This window comes from Neoarius graeffei, chromosome 1 (genome assembly GCF_027579695.1).
Source record: "Neoarius graeffei isolate fNeoGra1 chromosome 1, fNeoGra1.pri, whole genome shotgun sequence".
NCBI classification, from domain to species: domain Eukaryota; kingdom Metazoa; phylum Chordata; class Actinopteri; order Siluriformes; family Ariidae; genus Neoarius; species Neoarius graeffei.
In genome coordinates, this window is record NC_083569.1 from 6,978,727 (window position 1) to 7,001,832 (window position 23,106).

General features: G+C 43.9%; 2 protein-coding genes across 5 annotated transcripts in view; one reads left to right on the forward strand and one right to left on the reverse strand.

Moving 5' to 3' along the window:
- ak5 (adenylate kinase 5) overlaps window positions 1-13,081 on the forward strand; it is a 109,427-nt gene extending 96,346 nt beyond the window's left edge. The window contains exons 9-14 of the mRNA XM_060928967.1: window positions 285-345; window positions 1,019-1,063; window positions 6,437-6,600; window positions 7,296-7,412; window positions 10,190-10,384; window positions 11,911-13,081. Coding sequence (XP_060784950.1) covers window positions 285-345; window positions 1,019-1,063; window positions 6,437-6,600; window positions 7,296-7,412; window positions 10,190-10,384; window positions 11,911-11,976 — 648 coding nt within the window. The 3' untranslated portion in view covers window positions 11,977-13,081. The remainder of the gene's footprint in view (window positions 1-284; window positions 346-1,018; window positions 1,064-6,436; window positions 6,601-7,295; window positions 7,413-10,189; window positions 10,385-11,910) is intronic.
- Window positions 13,082-17,195: 4,114 nt separating this feature from the next.
- The window catches only part of zzz3 (zinc finger, ZZ-type containing 3), a 39,263-nt gene continuing 33,352 nt past the window's right edge, over window positions 17,196-23,106 (reverse strand). For all 4 annotated transcript variants that reach the window (XM_060928990.1, XM_060928982.1, XM_060928998.1 and 1 more), the window contains one exon: window positions 17,196-18,457. In XM_060928990.1, coding sequence (XP_060784973.1) covers window positions 18,313-18,457 — 145 coding nt within the window. In that variant the 3' untranslated portion in view covers window positions 17,196-18,312. The remainder of the gene's footprint in view (window positions 18,458-23,106) is intronic.

Here is a 23,106-nt window from a genome sequence, read left to right on the forward strand (position 1 = left end):
GTAGTCGGAAGACCTGCAAAACAACACCGAGTGCGAATATGTTACACGCACGCTGTTTAAATGGCTGTGGTGTCCGATTCTCACTCCCGCTGAGTGAACGTGAACAGGAATGGGCTGCAGGAGTCTGTTGAACGCAACGGAATTCCTATCAGAGACGATGTGATGGCTCCTGGGAAGAGATTTAAGCTCGTGGCTCGGACGTTATTGTGACTCGTGAGCGTCTCTTAGTGGCTGCTATAACACTGATGGTGTGGTGGGGTTTTTTGGGGGTTTTTTTTGTGCAGGCTATCGAAGAGGAGGAGGAGCAGGCAGAGGCGGCGGGATACGCAGAACATACGGCAGAACGTAAGTGCTTTATTCGAACACACTGTCCTACTGGCTCACTGCAAACATCAGCGTGAGCATTAACTGAAATTGCACTCCAGGAATAAATCAGTGCAAGTGCTCCGAGCAGTAGGAAAGCACAGATCAGCAATTCTGCCTCAGAGTCCCTCTGACACAGCAGTCATTTTGGCAAGTTATTTACGGACATCTGAGCCACTGCCTCGACAAGATTATATGTAGACTACGGTAGCGGTATGAAAAACCCCAGCCAGCAGTATCACGCAGTCAACTTTTATCAACCAGGACATTTAAAGTATGCATGGTGAGATTTGTCGCCCTCTGTGGTAGAAAACAGTACTGCAGGCTACTTGCGGAAAAATATTTTGCATCCCAACATCGCATTTAAGGACCAACCTGATGATCTGTGATGTCATAACGCAACACTAAATAATAAATAGCATGTTCATTTTAGCTAGCTAGCTAAAACTAGCAGCTTCGGAGTGAGTTTCCTCGCTCCCTTCAGTGCTTCATACAGCTCCGAGGCTGATGGTATTTTATCCAGCCGGTGTGGAGAACAAGACCATCACGTCAAAAAGTTACCGAGGCTAGCTAGAGCTGCGTGAACAAAAATAAAGGAGCTTTAAATGCAGTACAAACATGCACGTGACTTTGTGACGTTGTGTTTCTCGGTCAGGTTTGCCCATTGAGAAGAGGAAACCAAAGGTCATCTTCGTGATCGGTAAGTCTAGTGACAAAACCTTTTAATTAAATCTCACCTCGTTAGCACTTTGTCAATGTTCACTTCTCTCCGTTACACAGCACCATCTCAAAGCAACAGCGCAGACAAAGCTACCGTGTGACATTTTATACAATTGGGCTGAAATTTAAATGTTATTTTGAATTTTTTTTTAAAAAAACGTTCACATTTATTTCTCTTCACACAGTGTCATTAAGGCCGGTCACTATATTCTGTTGTAGAGTGATAGCTTCAGAAAGGCATTTTTACGTACACACAATGTACAGTGTCTTGCAAAAGTATTCATCCCCTTGGTGTTTGTCCTGTTTTGTCGCATTACAAGCTGGAATTAAAATGGATTTTTGGAGGGTTGGCACCATTTGATTTACACAACATGCCGACCACTTTTAAGGTAAAAATTTTTACTGTGTGACAAACAATAAGATAAAAAAAAAAAAAAATCTGGAGTGTGCATAGGTATTCACCCCAAGTCAATACTTTGTAGAGCCACCTTTTGCTGCAATTCCAGCTGTACGTCTCTATTAGCTTAGCACATCTAGCCAGTGGGATTTTTGTCCATTCCTCAAGGCAAGACTGCTCCAACTCCTTCAAGTTAGATGGGTTGCGTTGGGTTGGTGTACAGCAATCTTCAAGTTGTGCCACAGATTCTCAATTGGATTGAGGTCTGGGCTTTGATTAGGCCATTCCAAGACATTCGAGTGTTTTAAACGGAAACATTTCGATGTTGTTTTAGCAGTACGTTTAGGGTCGTTGTCCTGTTGGAACGTGAACCTTCGTCCCAGTCTGAAACCTCTGGCCGACTCAAACAGGTTTTCCTCCAGAATTGCCCTGTATTTAGTGCCATCCATCTTTCCTGTCCCTGCAGATGAAAAACATCCCCACAGCATGATACTGCCACCACCATGCTTCACTTTAAGAATGGTGTTCTCAGGGTGTTGGGTTTGCGCCACGCAGGGCGTTTCCGATGATGGCCAAAAAGATCAATTTTAGTCTCATTTGACCAGAGAATCTTCTTTCATGTGTTTGGGGAGTCTGCCACATGCTGTTGGGTAAACTCCAAATGTGTTTTCTTAAGCAATGGCTTTTTTCTGGCCACTGCGGCGTGTACGGCTTAAAAGTGGTGCTGTGGATCTTTGCAGCTTCTTTGGTGTCTTTGTCGCATCTCTGATTAATGCCCTCCTTGCCCGGTCTGTGCGTTTTGGTGGGCGGGGCCTTCTCGTCAGGTTTGTAATGGTGCTCCCTGGGATATTCAAAGTTTGGGATCTTTTTTTATAATCCAACCCTGATCTATACTTCTCCGTACTTTTGTCTCTGGCCTGCTTGGAGGCTCGTTCGTTTTCATGTTGCTTGCTTAGTCGTGTTGCAGAGTCAGGGTCCTTCCAGAACAGGTTGATTTATACAGACATCATGTGACACTGATTGCGCACAGGTGGAGCTTAAATAATAATTATGTAACTTGTGAATTGGTAGGAGGTGAATACTTATGCACAGTCCAAATTTCTGGGTTTTTTTTTTTTTCATCTTGCACTACGTTCACACTGCAGGCTGAAGTGACTCAAATCCGATTTTTTTTTCGCCCATATGTGACCTGTATCCGATCTTTTATTGACAATATGAACGACACAGATCCGATTTTTTCAAATCCGACCCAGGCCGTTTGGATATGTGGTCCTAATTCCGATTCCTATCCGATCTTTTCATATGCGACTTCAGTCTGAACCGCCAGGTCGCATTCATCCGACTTACACGTCATCAACAAGCCACAAACGTCACTATTCTGCGCTGAAGTAGGCGGCGGGTCTCTCAAAAAAAAAAGTTACAACATGCCTTTGATGTTCCTTTGAACGGAGGTGGCAGTCACTACCCCGGCAGAACGCCTGAGCCAAAACCCTTGCCCTCTTCCTTCTCAACCTCCTCCTCCTTAACATCAGGCTATTGTGCATGTTCTGGCTCCGTCGCAACAACAACTGCATCATCGCCAGGTACTCCATGCTGGCTACTGTCATACACAGGAAACTTTAGGTTACTTCCGTAAACACTGGCCATGCTCACTGCGTGTGACGTCGTCGTATCCTGCAATGCGCATGCGGAACGCTTTTAGGTCGCTTTTCGTTCATACTGAGGATCACATACAAGTCGCATATATTTGTTAATGTGAACGACCTTTCGTCTCTCGTCTTCTTCCGCTTATCCGGGACCGGGTCGCGGAGGCAGCAGTCTAAGCATGGAAGCCCAAACTTCCCTTTCCCCAGACACCTCAGCCAGCTCCTCGGGAAGAACACCGAGGCGTTCCCAGGCCAGCCGAGAGACATAGTCCCTCCAGCGTGTCCTGGGTCTTCCCCGGGGCCTCCTCCCGGGGGGACATGCCTGGAACACCTCCCCAGGGAGGCGTCCAGGAGGTATCCGAAAAAGATGCCCGAGCCACCTCAGCTGGTTCCTCTCGATGTGGAGGAGCAGCGGCTCTACTCCGAGCTCCTCCCGAGTGACTGTGCTTCTCACCCTCTCTCTAAGGGAGCGCCCAGCCACCCTGCGAAGGAAACTCATTTCAGCCGCTTGTATCCGCGATCTTGTTCTTTCTGTCATTACCCAAAGCTCATGACCATAGTGAACGACCTCACAAAAAAAAAAAAAATCGGATTTCAGCATTAAGCCTTCCAGTGTGAACGTAGTGTTAGTGTTTGTTTCACAATAAAACAATTTCACCCCTTTAAAATGGTAGGCACGTTGTGTAAATCAAATGGTGCTCAACCTCCAAAAATCCATTTTAATTCCAGCTTGTAATGCGACAAAACAGGACAAACACCAAGGGGCTGAATACTTTCGCAAGACACTGTCCATGAGTGACCTTTTTTTTTTTTTTTTAACATTTATTGATAAAAGCTTCGCTGAAGGCTGGAAGTACAGTTGTGTTCAAAATAATAGCAGTGTGTTTAAAAACGTGAGTAAAGCTCAAAATCCTTATAATAGTTTTTATTTCCATGCATTGGGAACACTGCACATTCTATTCTACATCAAAACATGAAGCAAAATGTATCAATGTTTTAATTACTTTACAGAAAATGAACATTGAGCTGTTCAAAAAAATAGCAGTGTCTGCATTTTTCATTACAAACTCCAAATATTTACTGTATAAACTGAAAAAATCTTCAGGGTTTAGTATTCCTGTGAATCACTAAACTAATATTTCGTTGTATAACCACGGTTTCTGAGAACTTCTGGCACCTGTGAACAGGTATTCCAGCCCAGGATGATTTGACAACATTCCGCAATTCCTCTGCATTTCTTGGTTTTGCCTCAGAAACGGCGTTTTTGATGTCACCCCACAAGTTTTCTATCGGATTAAGGTCCGGGGATTGGGCTGGCCACTCCATGACTTTCATTTTGTTGGTCTTGAACCCTGATGCTGCTCGCTTACTGGTGTGTTTGGGGTCGTCGTCTGGTTGAAACACCCGTTTCAAGGGCATTTCCTCTTCAGCATAAGGCAACATGACCTCCTCAAGTATTTTGATATATGCAAACTGATCCATGATCCCTGGTATGCGATAAATGGACCCGACACCACAGTAAGAGAAACATCCCCATATCCTGATGCTTGCACCACCATGCTTCACTGTCTTCAGAGTGTACTGTGGCTTGAATTCAGTGTTTGGGGGTCGTCTGAAAAACTGTCTGCGGCCCTTGGACCCAAAAAGAACAATTTTACTTTCATCAGTCCACAAAATGTTTTTCCATTTCTCTTTAGGCCAGTCGATGTGTTCTTTGGCAAATTGTATCCTCTTCAGCACGTCTTTTTTTTTTTTTTAACAGTGGAACTTTGCGGGAGCTTCTTGCCGATAGATTAGCTTCACACAGGTAACTTCAGACCGTCTTTGATCACCCTGGAGCTGATCATTGGCTGAGTCTTTGCCATTCTGGCTATTCTTCGATCCATTCGAATGGTAGTCTTCTGTTTTCTTCCACGTCTCTCTGGCTTTGCTGTCCATTTTAAAGCACTGGAGATCATTTTAGCCGAGCAGCCCATCATTTTCTGCACTTCTTTACAGTATACGTTTTACCCCTCCAATCAACGTTTTAATCAAAGCACGCTGTTCTTCTGAACAATGTCTGGAACGACCCATGTTTCTCAGGTTTTCAGAGAGAAATGGATGTACAACATGGGCTGCTTCATCCTTAAATTAGGGCCACCTGACTGACCTCACTAATTAAACTCCACACTGCTATTATTTTGAGCACGCCCCTTTCACTTAATTATTCGATTACACAGACTCAGGAGCATGCGTATCATGAATGTTGGGTCTGTTGGTTTTCTACGACTCTACTACACCTACTGGTAAATTATTTGCCATGTAGTAATATATAATTTCCACCAAAAACAGTGATTGATCTGGTTAGTCTTGTTGGACTGCTATTATTTTGAACACAAGTGTATGTTTGAGTATTTCAGAAACGGGATTTTCAGTTTACACAGAATGGTGCGGAAAACAAAAAACCATCCAGGGAGCAGGAAACGGCTCGGTGATGAGACGGGACAGAAGGGAGTTTACAGTAACTCGAGCACTCTTTCCAACCGGACCGTGCTGAGCAGAAAACTCTCCCAGAACGCAAACCTTGAGGTGGATGAGCCCCAACAGCAGAAGGGCACGTTAGCACTGGAGCCTCAGATTAGAGCAGATTCCAAGAGCACAAACTCTGCACGAAAGGAAAGCTAGTTATCCGGTTCGTCAGCATCGCTGTGCTCCGTTAACTGGGGGTTTGGCGTTAAAGATTAATGAACTTGTCAAGCAGGCAGGCTCAGCGGGACGATCCTGCTCTTTTCCTACAGAGCATCATGTCACGGTCTCAATCAGAGCAATTTTCTGGAAAAAATGCATTCGTGCTCTAGTTTATTACTGGATAACGTAGCTGAACCTTTGGGGCTGTAATAATAAAGTGACTGATGAGGATCTAGCGTCATATAATAGATTTCGAAGCAAGGTTGGCGTTCGTCGTGCTAAAAATAACCCAGACTTGTTTGCACCGCTGTGACTTTCTCCTGCGCTCTCGTCTGGATTCCTCATGGTAGTGTTATAAAATAAATTGTTCAGCGTCTGACCTGTTCAGGGAACTGCGGTTTTATACGTTTCGTCAGTAGCGTTGATGATGGAAAATTTATCAAATTAAGGGTTGGAACAGAAACTGTTTGATTGCCGTTATCAGTTATAGTCATAATTTTCCTCCAACAGCATGTTAGTCCTCACTTATCGTAATATTGGCGTCATACAAGCCACCATTATGCAAACAAGCTCACTGTGACAAAGCAAACTGTGTTCCAGTGTCTTGTTATGCTCATGCTTATTTGAATGCGCGTGTGTTTAGGTGGTCCCAGCTCAGGTAAAGCCCTGCAGTGTGAGAAGATGGAGGAGCGTTACGGTTTGAAGCGTCTCTGTCCCGGGGACCTGCTGTGCAGCGAGCTGCAGTCGCACAGCGACCGGGGACGCTTCCTCCGAGAACTGCTCGAGACGGGACGACAACTTCCTGAGGTGCGAACCGTCCATCCAACCTTGACAGGACTCAATAGGCATGTCTTGTACCACTGGATATGCTGCTCATCTGAGCGTTTGGCATGTGGCTCACCAAGGTCTCCAAGCTCATCTGTTGAGTTATGATTCAGTGGAGTTGCCTAGCAACAAGGACATCATGATCTACTTTTGCGAGCCAGGCATCTGACTTCGCATCTGTTTGCGTATGAAATATACATTGGCTTTAATTACCAATTTACACTTAAGAAATCCCCCCACCACGATTATTATTGTTTCATCTCAAAAAAAAAAAAAATCTTCAAGCATTTTTGTACAGGATGTCGAACCATGAATTCATCCAAAGATGGATTTAGGCCCCTGACTACACCTCGCGTTAGCATTCTGCTTCCCGAACTTCCTCACATCATACCGTCTGAGGAAGTTCGGCCGCATTTCATGAATAATTAATGAGCATCTCTGACTTCGACTGCGATAAAAAAAAAAAAAAAAAAGTCGTCTCGCTTATTTGTTACCAAATTATGAGCCATACTGAAGCGCTGCACTTAGCCCTCATTAATTATTCAGGAGGTACTTGATGCAGAGTCAGATAAAATGAATCTCTCTCTTACCAAATTCAAGAAATAACGTTTTTAGATTTTAAGGTCACGTACTGTAGGTGGGCAAATTTACAGGTGGGTGTTGATCCACTGCTGTAGGAGACGCTGTTGGATCTGCTGTGCCAGTCGATGGAGTCTACGGTGCGACAGGGGAAAGGATTCCTGGTCAGCGGCTTCCCGCGGGATCTGAGACAGGCGGAGGACTACGAGGCCAAGGTCAGTGTGCATGCTAGATCACCACCAAGCACACACTAAGAGAACCTGCTGCTGGGCCACACGGATACTTAGTCCAAGTTTGTACCATGATGCAGTCAAGTTCTTCATCCTGATTGGTTGAAGATGTCGGTTTATTTTCTCAGACCAAAGCAAATCAGAGGTTTAGGACGCTCCATTTCATCCAAGACGAAAAGAAATTGGAAATGTGTGCAGTTGTTGCGGTGATGTTCTCAACGCCATATACAGAAGTACACGCTTGTTCACAATTTTTGGCATTGTGTCCACCCACTTTTGAGGACTGACCACAGATTCTCGACAGGAGTAAGACCGGGGGAGTTTCCTGGCCCTGGACCCAAAATTTCTGTGTTTTGTTCCCTGAGCCACTTAGTGGTATGCAAAAGTTTGGGCACCCCTAGTCAAAATTGCTGTAACTGTGAGCAGTTAAGCAAGATGAAATGATCTCCCAAAGGAATAAAGTTGACTCATTCCGTTTATATTTTAAGCAAAAACAATTTATCTTTTACATTTTCAAAATGACAAAAAAGGAAACGGGCCCGAAGCAAAAGTTTGGACACCCTGCCCGGTCAGTACCTAGTAACGCCCCCTTTGGCAATGATCACAGCTTGTAAACACTTTTTGTAGCTGGCTAATAATCTTTCAGTTCTTACCTGGGGGATTTTCACACATTCGTCCTTGCAAAAGGCTTCCAGTTCGACAAGTTTCCTGGGCTGTCTTGCATGCGCTGCTCTTTTGAGATCTATCCACAGATTTTGAATGATGTTTAGGTCAGGGGACTGTGAGGGCCCGGGCAAAACCTTCAGCTTGGGCCTCTTGAGGGATTCCATTGTAGATTTTGAGGTGCGTTTTGGATCATCGTCTTATTGTCGGACCCGTCCTCTTTTGAACTTCAACCTTTTTACAGATGGTGTGACGTTCGCTTCCAGAATTTGCCGGTATTTATTCGAATCCATGCTTCCCTCGACCAATGAAATGTGCCCTGTGCCACTGGCTGCAACACAACCCCAAAGCATGATCCATCCACACCCATGCTTCAGAGTTGGAGAGGTGTTCTTTTCCTGGAGTTTGGCCCCCTTTTCTCTCCAAACATACCTTTGCACATCGTGGCCAAAAAGTTCTATTTTGATTTCATCAGTCCACAGGACTCGTTTCCAAAATGCATCAGGCTTATTTAGATGTTCATTTGCAAACTTCAGACACTGAATTCTGATGACTCTCCCATGAAGGTCATATTTGTTCAGGTGTCACTGCATAGTAGAACGGTGCACCACCACTCCAGGGTCTGCTAAATCTTTCTGAAGGTCTTTTGCAGTCAAACAGGGGTTTTTATTTGCCTTTCTAGCAATCCAACGAGCAGTTCTTTCAGAAAGTTTTCTTCATCTTCCAGACCTCACCTTGATCTCCACCGTTTCTGTTAACTGCCATTTCAATCTGAGGAAACAGCTACCTGAAAACACTTTGCTATGTTCTTGTAGCCTTCTCCTGCTTTGTGAGCGTCAATTATTTTATTATTCAGAATGCGAAGGAGTTGCTTAGAGGGGCCCGTGGCTGTTGATTTTAGGGACAAGTTCGAGGAGTCAGAGAATTTATACAGCTTTGAAATCTGCATCATCTGACCTTTCCTAACGAAGAATTTGAACAAGCCACAGCTCAGTAAGCTAATTAAGGTCTGGAACCTTGGTAAAAGTTACCTGCGAACGCAAATGTATTGGGGTGCCCAAACTTTCGCCTGGTGTGCCTTTTCTTTTTTTTCCCCCCCACTCTATCGATTGTACAAAACAAAAATAATACACATCATGCAGAAAATGCTGAAATGTCTTTACCTTTATGCCTTTTGGTGATCAGTTCATCTTCTGCTCACATAACTATTCACAGTAACAGACATTTTCAGGAAGGGTGCCCAAACTTTTGCATGCCACTGTAGTTACCACTTTTGCCTTGTGACACGGTGCTCCATCATGATGGAAAAAGCATTGTTCATCACCCGGTTGCTCTTGGACATTCATTTTTCCAGATGTCCCAAACAGTCTGAACGGGGCTTCATCAGAGAAAATAACTGTTGGCAGACTGCAGAGGACTGGGGTCAAGTTATTTTCTCTGACGAATGCCTCCCTTGAGACTGTTTGGGACATTTGGAAAAATGATTGCCCGGTGAGCACTACCAACAGTCCTGTCATACCAACAGTGAAGCATCCTGAAACTATTCATGTGTAGGGTCACTTCTCATCCAAGGGACTGGGCTCACTTACAAGTTTGCCAAAGAATGGTATCAAACCATCCTCCAAGAGCAACTTCTCCCAACAATCTAGGAGCAATTTGGTGCGGAACAATGCTTTTTCTAGCATGATGGAGCACCGTGTCGCAAGGCAAAAGTAATAACCAAGTGGCTCGGGGAACAAAACGTTGAAATTTTGGGTCCATGGCCAGGAAACCCCCCAGGTCTTAATCCCATCGAGAACAGTGAAGGGTCAAGACTGTAAATTCTGACTCTTTACATAAGCTTGATGTATCCTTACTTGACGGACATTTCTTCCAGCTTTTCAAGTCAAACACACTCATGTTCACCCACTAGTGACCAATTCAAACCTGTGAAGACAGGACTCGGTGACTACTCTGCCCACAAAAGTCTATGTAGACATAGAAGATTGTAGAGAATCCTGAAGCTCAGGGCCAGAAAAGTGTACAGACACCCAAAGTAAAGCTACTACCTTCCTTCTGAGGTTTGATAAAAGTCCTGACTGTGTGTGTGTCTGAGATAGTTGGGCCAGCCCAGCGCCGTCCTACTACTCGATTGCTTGGTGCCCACCATGACGAGACGTCTCCAGCAGAGGGCGATGTCCAGCCTGCGCCCCACAGACGCCTGCCACAGGGACGCCCGTCTCCGTGTGGAGAGTTTCTGCAGCACCGTGACCCCCGTGGCCACCCACTACGACACACTCGGGCTCCTGCACAAGGTGAGGGTCAGGGGTACTTGCTTCACAATGCAGCGAACAGACTCCTTTGCCAGATCAAATTGGACAGGGCAAGTAGCAAAATGGTGAGAACTGGAAGGAAGGACATTCTCTCCCCCCAGTCTTGTGAAACACAAGGGGTTGGTTGGTTTCCAGCAGAGAGAACCTATAATTCAGGGTCAAACTGTTCGCACAAACCTGGCAACCAGCTTTAAGATGGCAGTCCAACACCCACCAACGTGAAATAAACATGTATGATTTAGTGCTCTAACTTTTGGAAGGAGCTTAGTAACAACCAAAACTCGCTCAGGACAGTGTGTTTACGCTTCATGGTTTCCTAGCACCAAAACAAGCTTTGTTTTGTCTTGTTAACTTGGGGAAGGGAGGGTGAAGGAACCAATTTAGCTCAATGACGTTCCATAACTAAAAAGGGATTAAAAACCGTACAGCTGTTTTTAAATACGTAAAAGATGAATGTTCTTGTTGACTGACTGCTGTGGTACAAGTAATCGTATGGGGCTGAGTAAAATTAAGGATTAATTTTACAAGGAACCATACGATGACTTGTTTATAATGTATGGGGCCAAATTCATACTAAGGAAGCCATTCAAGTTCACAACATTGGTTCAGAAAACGTTGAATGACAAATCTTGTTTTCGCAAATCTCTCACTTTTCCCTCGAGATTCTTGAAAAGGAACATCTTTCAGGACCGATCCCAGATATTTCTCGTCTCAGATGCTACCTGCATTGCTTTAAGAGAGTCTGGTTCGTAGTTTTTCCTCACTTCTGCATAAAACTGCGATAGCACCTTGTCCAACTCTCAGCATTCATACGCCACTCGAGTCTCGTTTAGTTGTCTTTCTGCGGCCCATTTCTTAAACACGGAAAGCCAAAAATTCATACTTTTTGGCATTTTCGCTTGCAGCTTTCAATTGGTTATCATTTCTTCATCAAACATAGCGAAACGCGGCATTGCTGAGTCAGACGTTTTGTTGACAATTTGCTAATTTTTGTAACCAAGCAACGAACTAGCCAATAGCATTTCAGAAATACGACCAGGGGGCGTCGTGGCTCAGGTGGATAAGGCGCCATACCATAAATCCGGGGACCCGGGTTCGATTCCGACCAGAGGTCATTGCCCGATCCCTCCCCGTCTCTCTCTCCCACTCATTTCCTGTCTCTACACTGTCCTATCCAATAAAGGTGAAAAAAGGCCCCCCCCCAATTTTTTTTTTTTTTTAAAAGAAATACGACCAATCAGAACTGAGTAATTTGGCTCTATGTATTATAAGAGGAATAAAACACTTGACACGCTGTTAGGACAATAAATCAGTATCAGGGTTGGTTGCAGCTCAATGCTGATTATTTTCCTGTAACCGCACATCCCAGGTGTTTTACTCCTGACAGATTTGGATATAATGAGGAAAAAAAGAGAGCGTGCACGTGGCACAGGCCTCATGTGGCACAATGGCCTACTTTTCACTGCAAAAATCCAAACAGTCTTTCATCTCCCTCTTCCTGTCTGTAGATTGATGCCGAACAGCCCCCTGAAGATGTATTTGAGCAGATCTGCCTGGTCCTGGACTCCTGTTAAAACACCATGGAGCTCGACAGAACATCACTCCTCAGCATCACCGTCATATTGGAAAAGGAACAAGCTGTGACTTCACGCTCAGACCTTCTCTCTGCTCCACCAACGTTAGCTCTCTGTATGAACTACTTAAGCTCCACCTAGCATGGACCGAGACACATCATTTATCCTTCTCTCTCTCTCCGTATTCCAACAAACTCCGCCTCCTGTATTAGATCGGCTAGTGAGTACACGTTACGGAGCTCTAAACCAAGACGACTTTCTTGATAGTTATACAATTAGAACGTTTTTGCAGGACTTGGCTAATAAGGAAACAGAATGATCAAAGGTGGACGTGGCTTTAACATACTCTAATAATCCTAACCGATCATAATGCAGGAGAAGTGTTTTTTTTTTGGTCAGAATACTGATTTTCATACACAAGTTGAAAACATGTAACTGTATTTTAAGCTTTCTGAAAAAAAACGCCGTTCTTCGTAAGTCCGAGACGTTTCAAAAGATGCAATGAAATTTTGGATTTGCACGAATTTAAACCGGGTTGAGATTTGGTCTTTGTAACAGATTTGACTTTGCAATATTGTTAAAAAAAAAAAAATGTATTTTTCCTTCTCGTGATCTTCAGGAAATTTTGGATGATGCAGAATAGGGATTGTGTGAAAAAGCATGCTGTACACATTTGAGTATTTTATTAATAGTTTAAAGCGACGCCCACGACTCGAACGTAATCGTTGCAACACCTGTACGATGAAGCTGATTTAGGACGGAGAGATTTTCTCCGTCCGCGAAGTCTTTCCTGAACAAGTGCACAAAATCCCTGTAAATAAACACGATTTGACTCAAGTTTGGACTTGCAGCATTTATATTGTAACCAGATGGACAGAAAGTTGGAAATGGAGCAATACTTCTCATTCACTCTCTTCCCATCTACTACCTGCTCTGTAAGCATGTCAGAAAAGCATTAAACCAGTTGCTTTTGTGTAAAAACTTCACAGGCTTTGTACTTGTCTCGACCAGTCTCTCGGCCCAGGCTGATAGAGCGGACGAGTTTCACACTGAAATCCTGCTGTTACTGTATTCCTTCTGAAATAAAGATTTCATATCTTATAAACCAGTCTGAGGAAGAAATGTAAATAGTGTCTCCATGGTTACCATCTTTGATTCCTTTCGGACAGTTACTCGACAGTCAAATTTGAGGTTTGTTTATAACACCGCCATCTTGTGGCCACAGTGTGAATCTCTTCCTTTAAAGATTTAAAGGGTAGACTGCATTTCAGATTTTATTTTACCCCCCAACACCTAATTAGTTTTGTTCAGAACGCTACTGAATTCCAAATCACATACTTCCAATTTTCTTTTTTTTAAAACTGGAACAATTAATCTCTTGACGTGGCCCTAAATTCTCCGCTATTTTTTCCTGCTTCACCATGACCCAATACAAGATACTGGGCCATGCATGACACGAGTATTTCATGCGCATTATTTACTTTAATCCCCTCAAAAAAAATAAAATAAAACCCTTCCCAGCCACAAAGTGGCCAAATGTCACTGATTTTATGAAATCGAAAGGCCATCTAGCTTTAATATCACTATTTTTACAAATGTACAGTTGTGCTCATAAGTTTACATACCCTGGCAGAATTTTTGCTTTCTTGGCCTTTTTTCAGAGAATATGAATGATAACACAAACTTTTTTCCCCCACTCATGGTTAGTGGTTGGGTGAAGCTATTTATTGATAAACAACTGTGTTTTCTATTTTTAAATCATAATGACAACAAAAAACATCCAAGAGTTTACATACCCCAGTTCTTAATACCGTGTATTGCCCTCTCTAACATCAATGACAGCCTGAAGTCTTTTGTGGTAGTTGTGGATGAGGCTCTTTATTTTCTCAGATGGTAAAGCTGCCCATTCTTCTTGGCAAAAAGCCTCCAGTTCCTGTAAATTCCTGGGCTGTCTTGCATGAACTGCGCATTTGAGATCTCCCCAGAGTGGCTCAATGATATTGAGGTCAGGAGACTGAGATGGCCACTCCAGAACCTTCACTTTGTTCTGCTGTAGCCAATGACAGGTCGACTTGGCCTTGTGTTTTGGATCGTTGTCATGTTGGAACGTCCAAGTACGTCCCATGCACAGCTTCCGGGCTGATGAGTGCAAATTTGCCTGCAGTATTTGCTGATAACGTGCTGCATTCATCTTTGACCAAGTTTCCTGTGCCTTTGTAGCTCACACATCCCCAAAACATCAGCGATCCACCTCCGTGCTTTACAGTCGGAATGGTGTTCCTTTCATCATAGGCCTTGTTGACACCTCTCCAAATGTAACGTTTATGGTTGTGGCCAAAAAGTTCAATTTCGGTCTCCATCACTCCAAATTACCTTGTTCCAGAAGTTCTGAGGCTCGTCTCTGTGCTGTTTGGCGTATTGTCGGCGAGATACTTTGTGGCATTTGCTTGGTTTTAACAGAGACCCTGATTTTCCATTTGTTAATCACAGTTTGAACACTGCTGACTGGCATTATCAATTCCGTGGATATCTTTTTGTATCCCTTTCCTGTTTTATACAGTTCAGCTACGTTTTCCCATAGATCCGTTGACAATTCTTTTGCTTTCCCCATGACTCAGAATCCAGAAACGTCAGTGGCTGGATGAAAGATGCAAGAGTCTGTCTGGATCCCAGAAACTCACTCAGCTTTTATGCACACACACTGATTACAAGCAAACAGATCACAGGTTACCTTTAGTAGCCATTCAAACCCATTTGTGTCAACTTCTGTGCATGTTCTCAGGCCAAAATCACCAGGGTATGTGAGCTTTTGATCAGGGTCATTTGGGTAGTTTCTGTTGTCATTATGATTTAAAAAGAGAAAACACAGTCGTTTGACAATAAATGGTTTCACCCAACCACTAAGCACGAGCGGAAAAGATGTTTTTGCGTTATCATTCATATTCTCTGAAAAATGGTCAAAGAATCATAGATTCTGCCAGGGTATGTAAACTTATGAGCACAACTGTACATGTTTGACAGAAGCAGAAAAATAGACCAGTCATTTAAAACACAACCCAGTGAGAGAACAAAAAAGTGCCACTATTATTGCCCCCCCCGGAAATGATCGCAAACACAAGGTACCTGAAGCATGTTTCATATTTAAATTGCGTCAGAACTTTCAAGATGTCATCCGTGACTTCCTGATTAACTGGGGAACAAATACGAGGCGACACGGAGACCACATTCCCTCAACATGGGAAAGATAAAACGCACACAAATCAAACGATGGACAAGTGTGCCAACCTTCATAAGTCAGGGAATGGGTTATAACAAAATAGCTTCTTGCCAATAAAGCTATTTCCTAAATGTTCCAAAAATCCCCAAGGACCTGTTGGTGAATTACAAGACAAAAGTCCTAAGCACCTGAAGGTTGTCAAACACGACTACAACTACATTTTTTGGTGTACAGTGCTCAGCGTAAATGAGTCCACCCCCTTTGACAAGTTTAATATAACGTAGATTACACATTTTTCAGTTTTACTCAAATTAGGGTGGTGCAAAAATGAGTACACCCCACAACAAAAACTACTCCATCTAGTACTTTGTATGGCCTCCATGATTTTTAATGACAGCACCAAGTCTTCTAGGCATGGAATGAACAAGTTGGCGACATCAATCTTTTTCCATTCTTCAACAACGACCTCTTTTAGTGACTGATGCTCAACTCGTCTCTTCAGAATTCCCCGTAGGTGTTCGATTGGGTTCAGATCAGGAGACGTACTCGGCCACTGAATCACTTTCACCTTGTTCTTCTTCAGAAATCCAACAGATGTGCGTTTAGTCATGTTGGAAAAGTGCACGGAGTGATGGTAGCATCTTCTCTTTCAGTATAGAGCAATACGTCTGGTCAATGAAACGCAGCCCCACATAAGGACACTGCCACCACCATGTTTCACTGTAGGCACCAGTGAAACCTTTGCGACGCCATCAGTTCCAAAACCATTCATCTTGGTCTCATCACTCCAGAGTATAGAGTCCCAGTAGTCTTCATCTTTGTCAGCATGGGCCCTGGCAAACTCTAGGCGGGCTTTTTTGTGCCTGGGCTTTAGGAGAGGCTTCTTTCGTGGACGGCGTCCGTGCATGCCGTTCCTCTGCAGCGTACGCCGTATTGCGTCACGGGAAATAGTCACCCCAGTTTGGCTTTCTACTTCTTTAGATAACTGCATGCCGATTTTCTTCAACCCTTCTCATCAGAAGACGCTCCTGTCGAGGTGTTAACTTCCGTGGACGTCTCGGTGAGATGGTCGCGGTTCCATCTTTCTGAAATTTTTGCGACAATATTCTGACTGATAAGTAAAGCTTTGCTGATCTTGTCGCCTTCACCTTTGTGGTGGAAAGAAATTATTTTCTTTGGGGAATTCTGAAGAGACGAGTTGAGCATCAGTCACTAAAAGAGGTCGTTGTTGAAGAACGGAAAAAGATTGATGTTGCAAAATGTCGCCAACTTGTTCATTCCATGCCTAGAAGGCTCGGTGCCGTCATTAAAAATCATGGAGGCCGTACAAAGTACTAGATGTTGTGGGGTGTACTCATTTTTGCACCACCCTAATTTGAGTAAAACTGAAAAATGTGTAATCCAAGTTATATTATTAACCTTTGTCTGGTCAACATTTTGGAAGCGAATGGTGTTCATTGAGAGATTGTTTAAAATGTTACTTTTCAAAAAGAGGTTCGGAGATGTTTTGGGGCCGTTTTTCCTCCAAAGACCCCGAAACCTTCGTAGGGTCCATGGCATCATGGACCCCATGAAACACCAGGACGTCACTGGATCTTCCAGCAGAGAACCGAGCTTCTGCCCTGGCCGTCTCAATCCCCAGTGAAAACCTGAAGATGACAGAGCACAAGATGGGGTCGAGAACCCTGGATGACGTCAAGAGGACCGTGCTCTGCATCTCCAACCTTATAAAAACGTTACAGGAAAGACCCGGTGCCGTCCGAAAGTATTAAATGCAACGGCGCTAATAATAGTGGCGCACGCGTGTACTTTTCTCATTCGTTCCCGCGCCTTTCACAAAGACGGCCGATAATCAGACTCCCGCGATGACATCTTGAACATGACGGAATAGTTCTTCACGCTGGAGAAGTGATTTTTGTTATATGACCAAGTCTAAAATCATCCTCAGATTCCACGTTTGAGGGCGAGCGGTAGAGGGAAGGACGAGAGCGCAGACGTGTGGTGTAGAAAGACTTTTCACATACTTTTATTTCCACTGTTCTCCTCTAACATGTGAACATTATTTAAGAACAGACTGTTATACACTGATATTGAAGGAGGGGAGAGGAGGGGAGCAAAAAGAGAGAGGAGAAGAGAAGGGGAACAAAACTAAATCCAATACAAAATGGTCTACGTGAAAGCACAACAAAATTTGTGTGTATAAAATAACAGGTGGAACGCTACGGCGGCGACGACAGGCACCGCCTCCGTATCATCTTTTCTGGCATCACTGCCGTTTAAATAGATTAATAAAAATACACTTCTGTCATGGATCATGAGGAAAATAATAATAATAATAATAATAATAAACTGTGATGACTGAGCAGAGTTTCTCACCGTTTCACTTTTTGTCTTCCTAAAACAAGTGACATGGAATCATCCGGATGCTTTAAAAAAAAAAAAATAATAATAATGGCACAGCACCTACCACTGGCTAGATTTTCACCGTACACTCCACATGATCGACGACAGTACACACACACACACCGAGAAAAAGTGAAGGAGGAAGGGATTGAGAGAAAGAAAGTGACACCCCGTACACTTAACACCTACCAAGTGGGTCTCTCGGCTGGTCTCGTCCGTGCTGTAGTGCTTCATGGGCTGGAGCTTCAACATAAAAATCCATCATGATGTAAGGTCTGGGCGTGTAGGGGTGGGGTGGGGTGAGAAAAAAAAAAACAAACACACACAAACAAACAAAAAGCAGCTTCTAGTAAAAGTGTGTTCAGGGTCTGTAAATTAAGAACGTCTGATTTGTTAGCAAATCCTCCTGGTTAAAAACCTGGTGTGAATGGAAAGTCAGCACCGAGTCCCTCTTCATCTCCACCCTCTCACTCATACACACACACACACACACACACACACACACACACACACACAGAGAGAGAGGCCTGACAGCAGCTGGGTAACGGAGTGGAGACGATTGGGGACGTTGCTCCCTCCCTGTTGCGTTGAAGATGGCGTGTGAGCTCGAGCAGAGCGGTGGTTCAGGGTCCTCCTGCTGGAAGCGGATCTGCCTGTGCTGCCGAGCGGACCAAGCGAGTCCGGCCCCGGGTTCCGACGGCCCTGCCTCGCTCCTGTCATCTGTTGGCCGGGAAGTAATTGGGGTCCAGGTAGTTGTAGGCGGCGCTCGCGGGCAGGCAGTAGTCTCTGTCCAGGAAGCTCTCGGCCTGCTGGACCGGCTCCAGGCGGTGACCCGGCGTGTGCGTGTCCGTCTTAAACGCGCTGGAGGACGGAGAGATGAACGAGTTAGCCACAGTAACATCGTAAAAGACAACAAAGTGAGTTGAAGCCACGAGAACGTGACTGACCGAAGGAGCACACCGAAACCACAATGCGCATATTACTGACGTGCACTACCGTTCAAAAGTTTGGGGTCACCCAGACAATTTTGTGTTTGTTTTCCATGAAAAGTCACACTTTTATTTACCGCCATAAGTTGTAAAACGAATAGAAAACATAGTCGAGACTTTGTTCTGGCCATTTTGAGCATTTAATCGTGATGCTCCAGAAACTCAATCTGCTCAAAGGAAGGTCAGTTTTATACACTACGTTCAGACTGCAACCTGAAACGACCCGTATCCGATTTGTCGTGAAATCCGATTTTTTTTTTGTTAGGCCGTTCACATTACCAATTATATGAGACTTGTATGCGATCTCCAATATGAATGGAAAACGACCCGAAAGTGTCCCGCCTGCGCAAATTGACACGTAATAAGCACATCTACGTAATACGTGAACAACAACAACAAAAAAAAAAAGCGCACTCTTCATGTTTAATGATTTTCTTTTTTGTGTGTTTAATTATCTGGTTAGTGTTCAAGTGTGAGGTCTCGTGTGTGTTTTTGTTTCTGAACCGAAATGAAAACGTGTAGCCTGGTAACGAGGGTTGACTCCTAAATGTCTCTCTAATTTCTATATAAGTGCACTACATGTTACTAGGAAGTAATGGATTTTTAAACTCCTATATAGTGCACTCGAGCTTCAGTAGGCAGTCATTTGGGATGCGGCCGCTGTATTACCAAACTCTTAATTCAGGCTTAATAATTTGCACGTATTTATTTCGTCATATTAATAAACTTTTTCTACATTTTTATAAATATTTATTTAGATTGTTTGTTTATAGCCAGCTGAATTCTGCAGCTTCTCTCAGCGCTGGCTCAAGGTGCAGAAACACCAGTGCAGTTTGCTATGGAGATGAGGCGAGACCTGGCAATGTGGTTTTTGTGGCGGCGGCAGAACTCGCACAATAATCTGATTAATGTGGGCAGCAGACTAATGAGACCGAAGGTGTCAAATCACTGGAAATTTCCAGAACAATCTTATAATCTTGTAATACAGGATGGTTTAAGTTATAAATCAGTTATAGAAACTTTTATTTAAATCAGGCTAACAGATCAACATCCAGGTCCCTACCAAATCCACCATTAGCTTGATCAATTCTATAAAAGTCTATTTAAATTCTGAAAACTGTACAAATGATGTTGTTTTCCACCAAAGAGGCGGGATTAGCCAACGCAGAATAGTGACGTTTGTCTCTTGTTGATGACGTGTAGGTCGCATGAATGCGACCTGTCCGGTCAGACTGCAGTCGCATGTGAAAATAACGGATATGCATCGGAATTAGGACCACATATCCAAGCGGCCTGGGTCGCATGTGAAAAAAAAATCGGATCTGTGTCGTTCAGATTGTCAATAACAAATCGGATACAGGTCGCATATGGGCAAAAAAAAAATCGGATATGGGTCGTTTCAGGGTGCAGTCTGAACGGAGTCATAGCTTCGCTAAAGAGCTCAACTGTTTTCAGCTGTGCTAACATGATTGTACAAGGGTTTTCTAATCATCCATTAGCCTTCTGAGGCAATGAGCAAACACATTGTACCATTAGAACACTGGAGTGAGAGTTGCTGGAAATGGGCCTCTATACACCTATGGAGATATTGCACCAAAAACCAGACATTTGCAGCTAGAATAGTCATTTACCACATTAGCAATGTATAGAGTGGATTTCTGATTAGTTTAAAGTCATCTTCGTTGAAAAGAACAGTGCTTTTCTTTCAAAAATAACGACATTTCAAAGTGACCCCAAACTTTTGAACGGTAGTGTAGAATGACGAATCCTCTCAAGTTTCATGAAATTCCTCCATAAATTGCGAGGGAACTTGATTTCAGAAAGCACCTTGATGAAAATCGCCAAAGTTCGTTATCATCAAGGGCGTAACTCTGGTCAAATTTGCCCATATTAAAGTGCATATCACAGGTAAATTCAGGAGCAAGATCAGTTTAACTCTCCTATTTTATATTAAACTTCGGTCAAATATCTCTCACATTTTGCGCAACACCAGAAAAATTCAGTTGAAATCAAGCCATTTGAAGCGAATTGGTCCGCCTCTGAAAAAACCTGGCATTTGGATTTCCCGGGAAACATTGATGTACGGGACGCCTCATTCTGAATCCTACGTCAGCGCTGGTCTGTTTATGAGAAACGACCTGGTGGTTTTCTGCAAATTTCTTCAATGTTATCGCGTAATTATTAAAATGGTTAACAGATGTATCGTAGAAGGGTGTAGCAACAACAATCATGACGGGATTAGTACTCATCGTTTCCCAAAAGACCGGACAACGAGAGAGAAAAATGGGAGCGCTTGGTGTACACAGGCTGTGCACTGAAACCGTGCAAAGCTCGCGCAGCCTGCTGGCGCTTCCGCACGTGACGTCACGAATCCGGCTCTGGACTCCTTTGGGATTTTTCCGGATGCGTTTTGTTATTTTTTTTCCTGCTGTATCAGATGACCTTGTGCAAAATTACCCTTCTGGATGAGTGTGTAAAAGGACGTACTTTCATATAAAAAAAAAAAAAAAAAACGAAACTGGTCTAGGACATGCACTTTAAACAAAACTCAAATCTGCGTATAACCGTCATATAACGAAGCCCTCTGCAAAGTTTGGTCAAATTCCTCCACAAATTGTGAGCGGAGCTGATTTCAGACGAACCTACACCCTCGCGACACTGTCAAAGTACAAAATTATTTAAATCAAGGGTCAAAACTCTGTGACCGAACTTAAAATTACAATCTGCATTGTTGTTGTACCGACATACAACAACGCCGTTTACCAGGTTTGGTGAAACTCCTTCAAAAATTGTGATTTCAGAAGGTGAGGACCCTTCCCGGGACGGATGGACGGACATCGCCATGACGTAATCCCAAACAAACACAAAAAAAATAAAACCCAGAATGTCAAGGACGTCGTAGCTCATCTGGCCTGCCATCAAAACAACCCTGACTCCCAAAACACCAAGCAGAACTGAAATGTGACGACGCAAGAGAGAGAGAGAGAGGACCAACCGCCATGACAAACTGTTTCCGACAGCAAAAGAACTGAATTTGCGTGATAAATAAGCGCGGAGACACAATTCTAGTCCGAACAAACCGCGTCAACTTGACAAGAGAAGATCGACCCAAAACAGGAAAATCGGATGAGAACTGCGAGAGGAGATGCGGATCTAGCGAGAGGCCTGGAAAATTTGTTCAAATCAGTAACTCGGTAGCAAAAAATTTAACGACCAAGTTACAGTGGGGCAAAAAAGTATTTAGTCAGCCACCAGTTGTGCAAGTTCTCCCACTTAAAAACATGAGAGAGGCCTGTAATTATCATAGGTACACTTCAACTATGAGAGACAGAATGGGGGGAAAGAATCCAGGAAATCACATTGTAGGATTTTTAATGAATTAATTGGTAAATTCCTCGGTAAAATAAGTATTTGGTCACCTACAAACAAGCAAGATTTCTGGCTCTCACAGACCTGTAACAACTTCTTTAAGAGGCTCCTCTGTCCTCCACTCGTTACCTGTATTAATGGCACCTGTTTGAACTCGTTATCAGTATAAAAGACACCTGTCCACAACCTCAAACAGTCACACTCCAAACTCCACTATGGCCAAGACCAAAGAGCTGTCAAAGGACACCAGAAACAAAATTGTAGACCTGCACCAGGCTGGGAAGACTGAATCTGCAATCGGTAAGCAGCTTGGTGTGAGGAAATTATTAGAAAATGGAAGACATACAAGACCACTGATAATCTCCCTCGATCTGGGGCTCCACGCAAGATCTCACCCCGTGGGCTCAAAATGATCACAAGAACGGTGAGCAAAAATCCCAGAACCACACGGGGGGACCTAGTAAATGACCTGCAGAGAGCTGGGACCAAAGTAACAAAGGCTACCATCAGTAATGCACTACGCCGCCAGGGACTCAAATCCTGCAGTGCCAGACGTGTCCCCCTGCTTAAGCCAGTACATGTCCAGGCCCGTCTGAAGTTTGCTAGAGAGCATTTGGATGATCCAGAAGAGGATTGGGAGAATGTCATATGGTCAGATGAAACCAAAATAGAACTTTTTGGTAAAAACTCAACTTGTGTTTGGAGGAGAAAGAATGCTGAGTTGCATCCAAAGAACACCATACCTACTGTGAAGCATGGGGGTGGAAACATCATGCTTTGGGGCTGTTTTTCTGCAAAGGGACCAGGACGACTGATCCGTGTAAAGGAAAGAATGAATGGGGCCATGTATCGTGAGATTTTGAGTGAAAACCTCCTTCCATCAGCAAGGGCATTGAAGATGAAACGTGGCTGGGTCTTTCAGCATGACAATGATCCCAAACACACCGCCCGGGCAACGAAGGAGTGGCTTCGTAAGAAGCATTTCAAGGTCCTGGAGTGGCCTAGCCAGTCTCCAGATCTCAACCCCGTAGAAAATCTTTGGAGGGAGTTGAAAGTCGGTGTTGCCCAGCGACAGCCCCAAAACATCACTGCTCTAGAGGAGATCTGCATGGAGGAATGGGCCAAAATACCAGCAACAGTGTGTGAAAACCT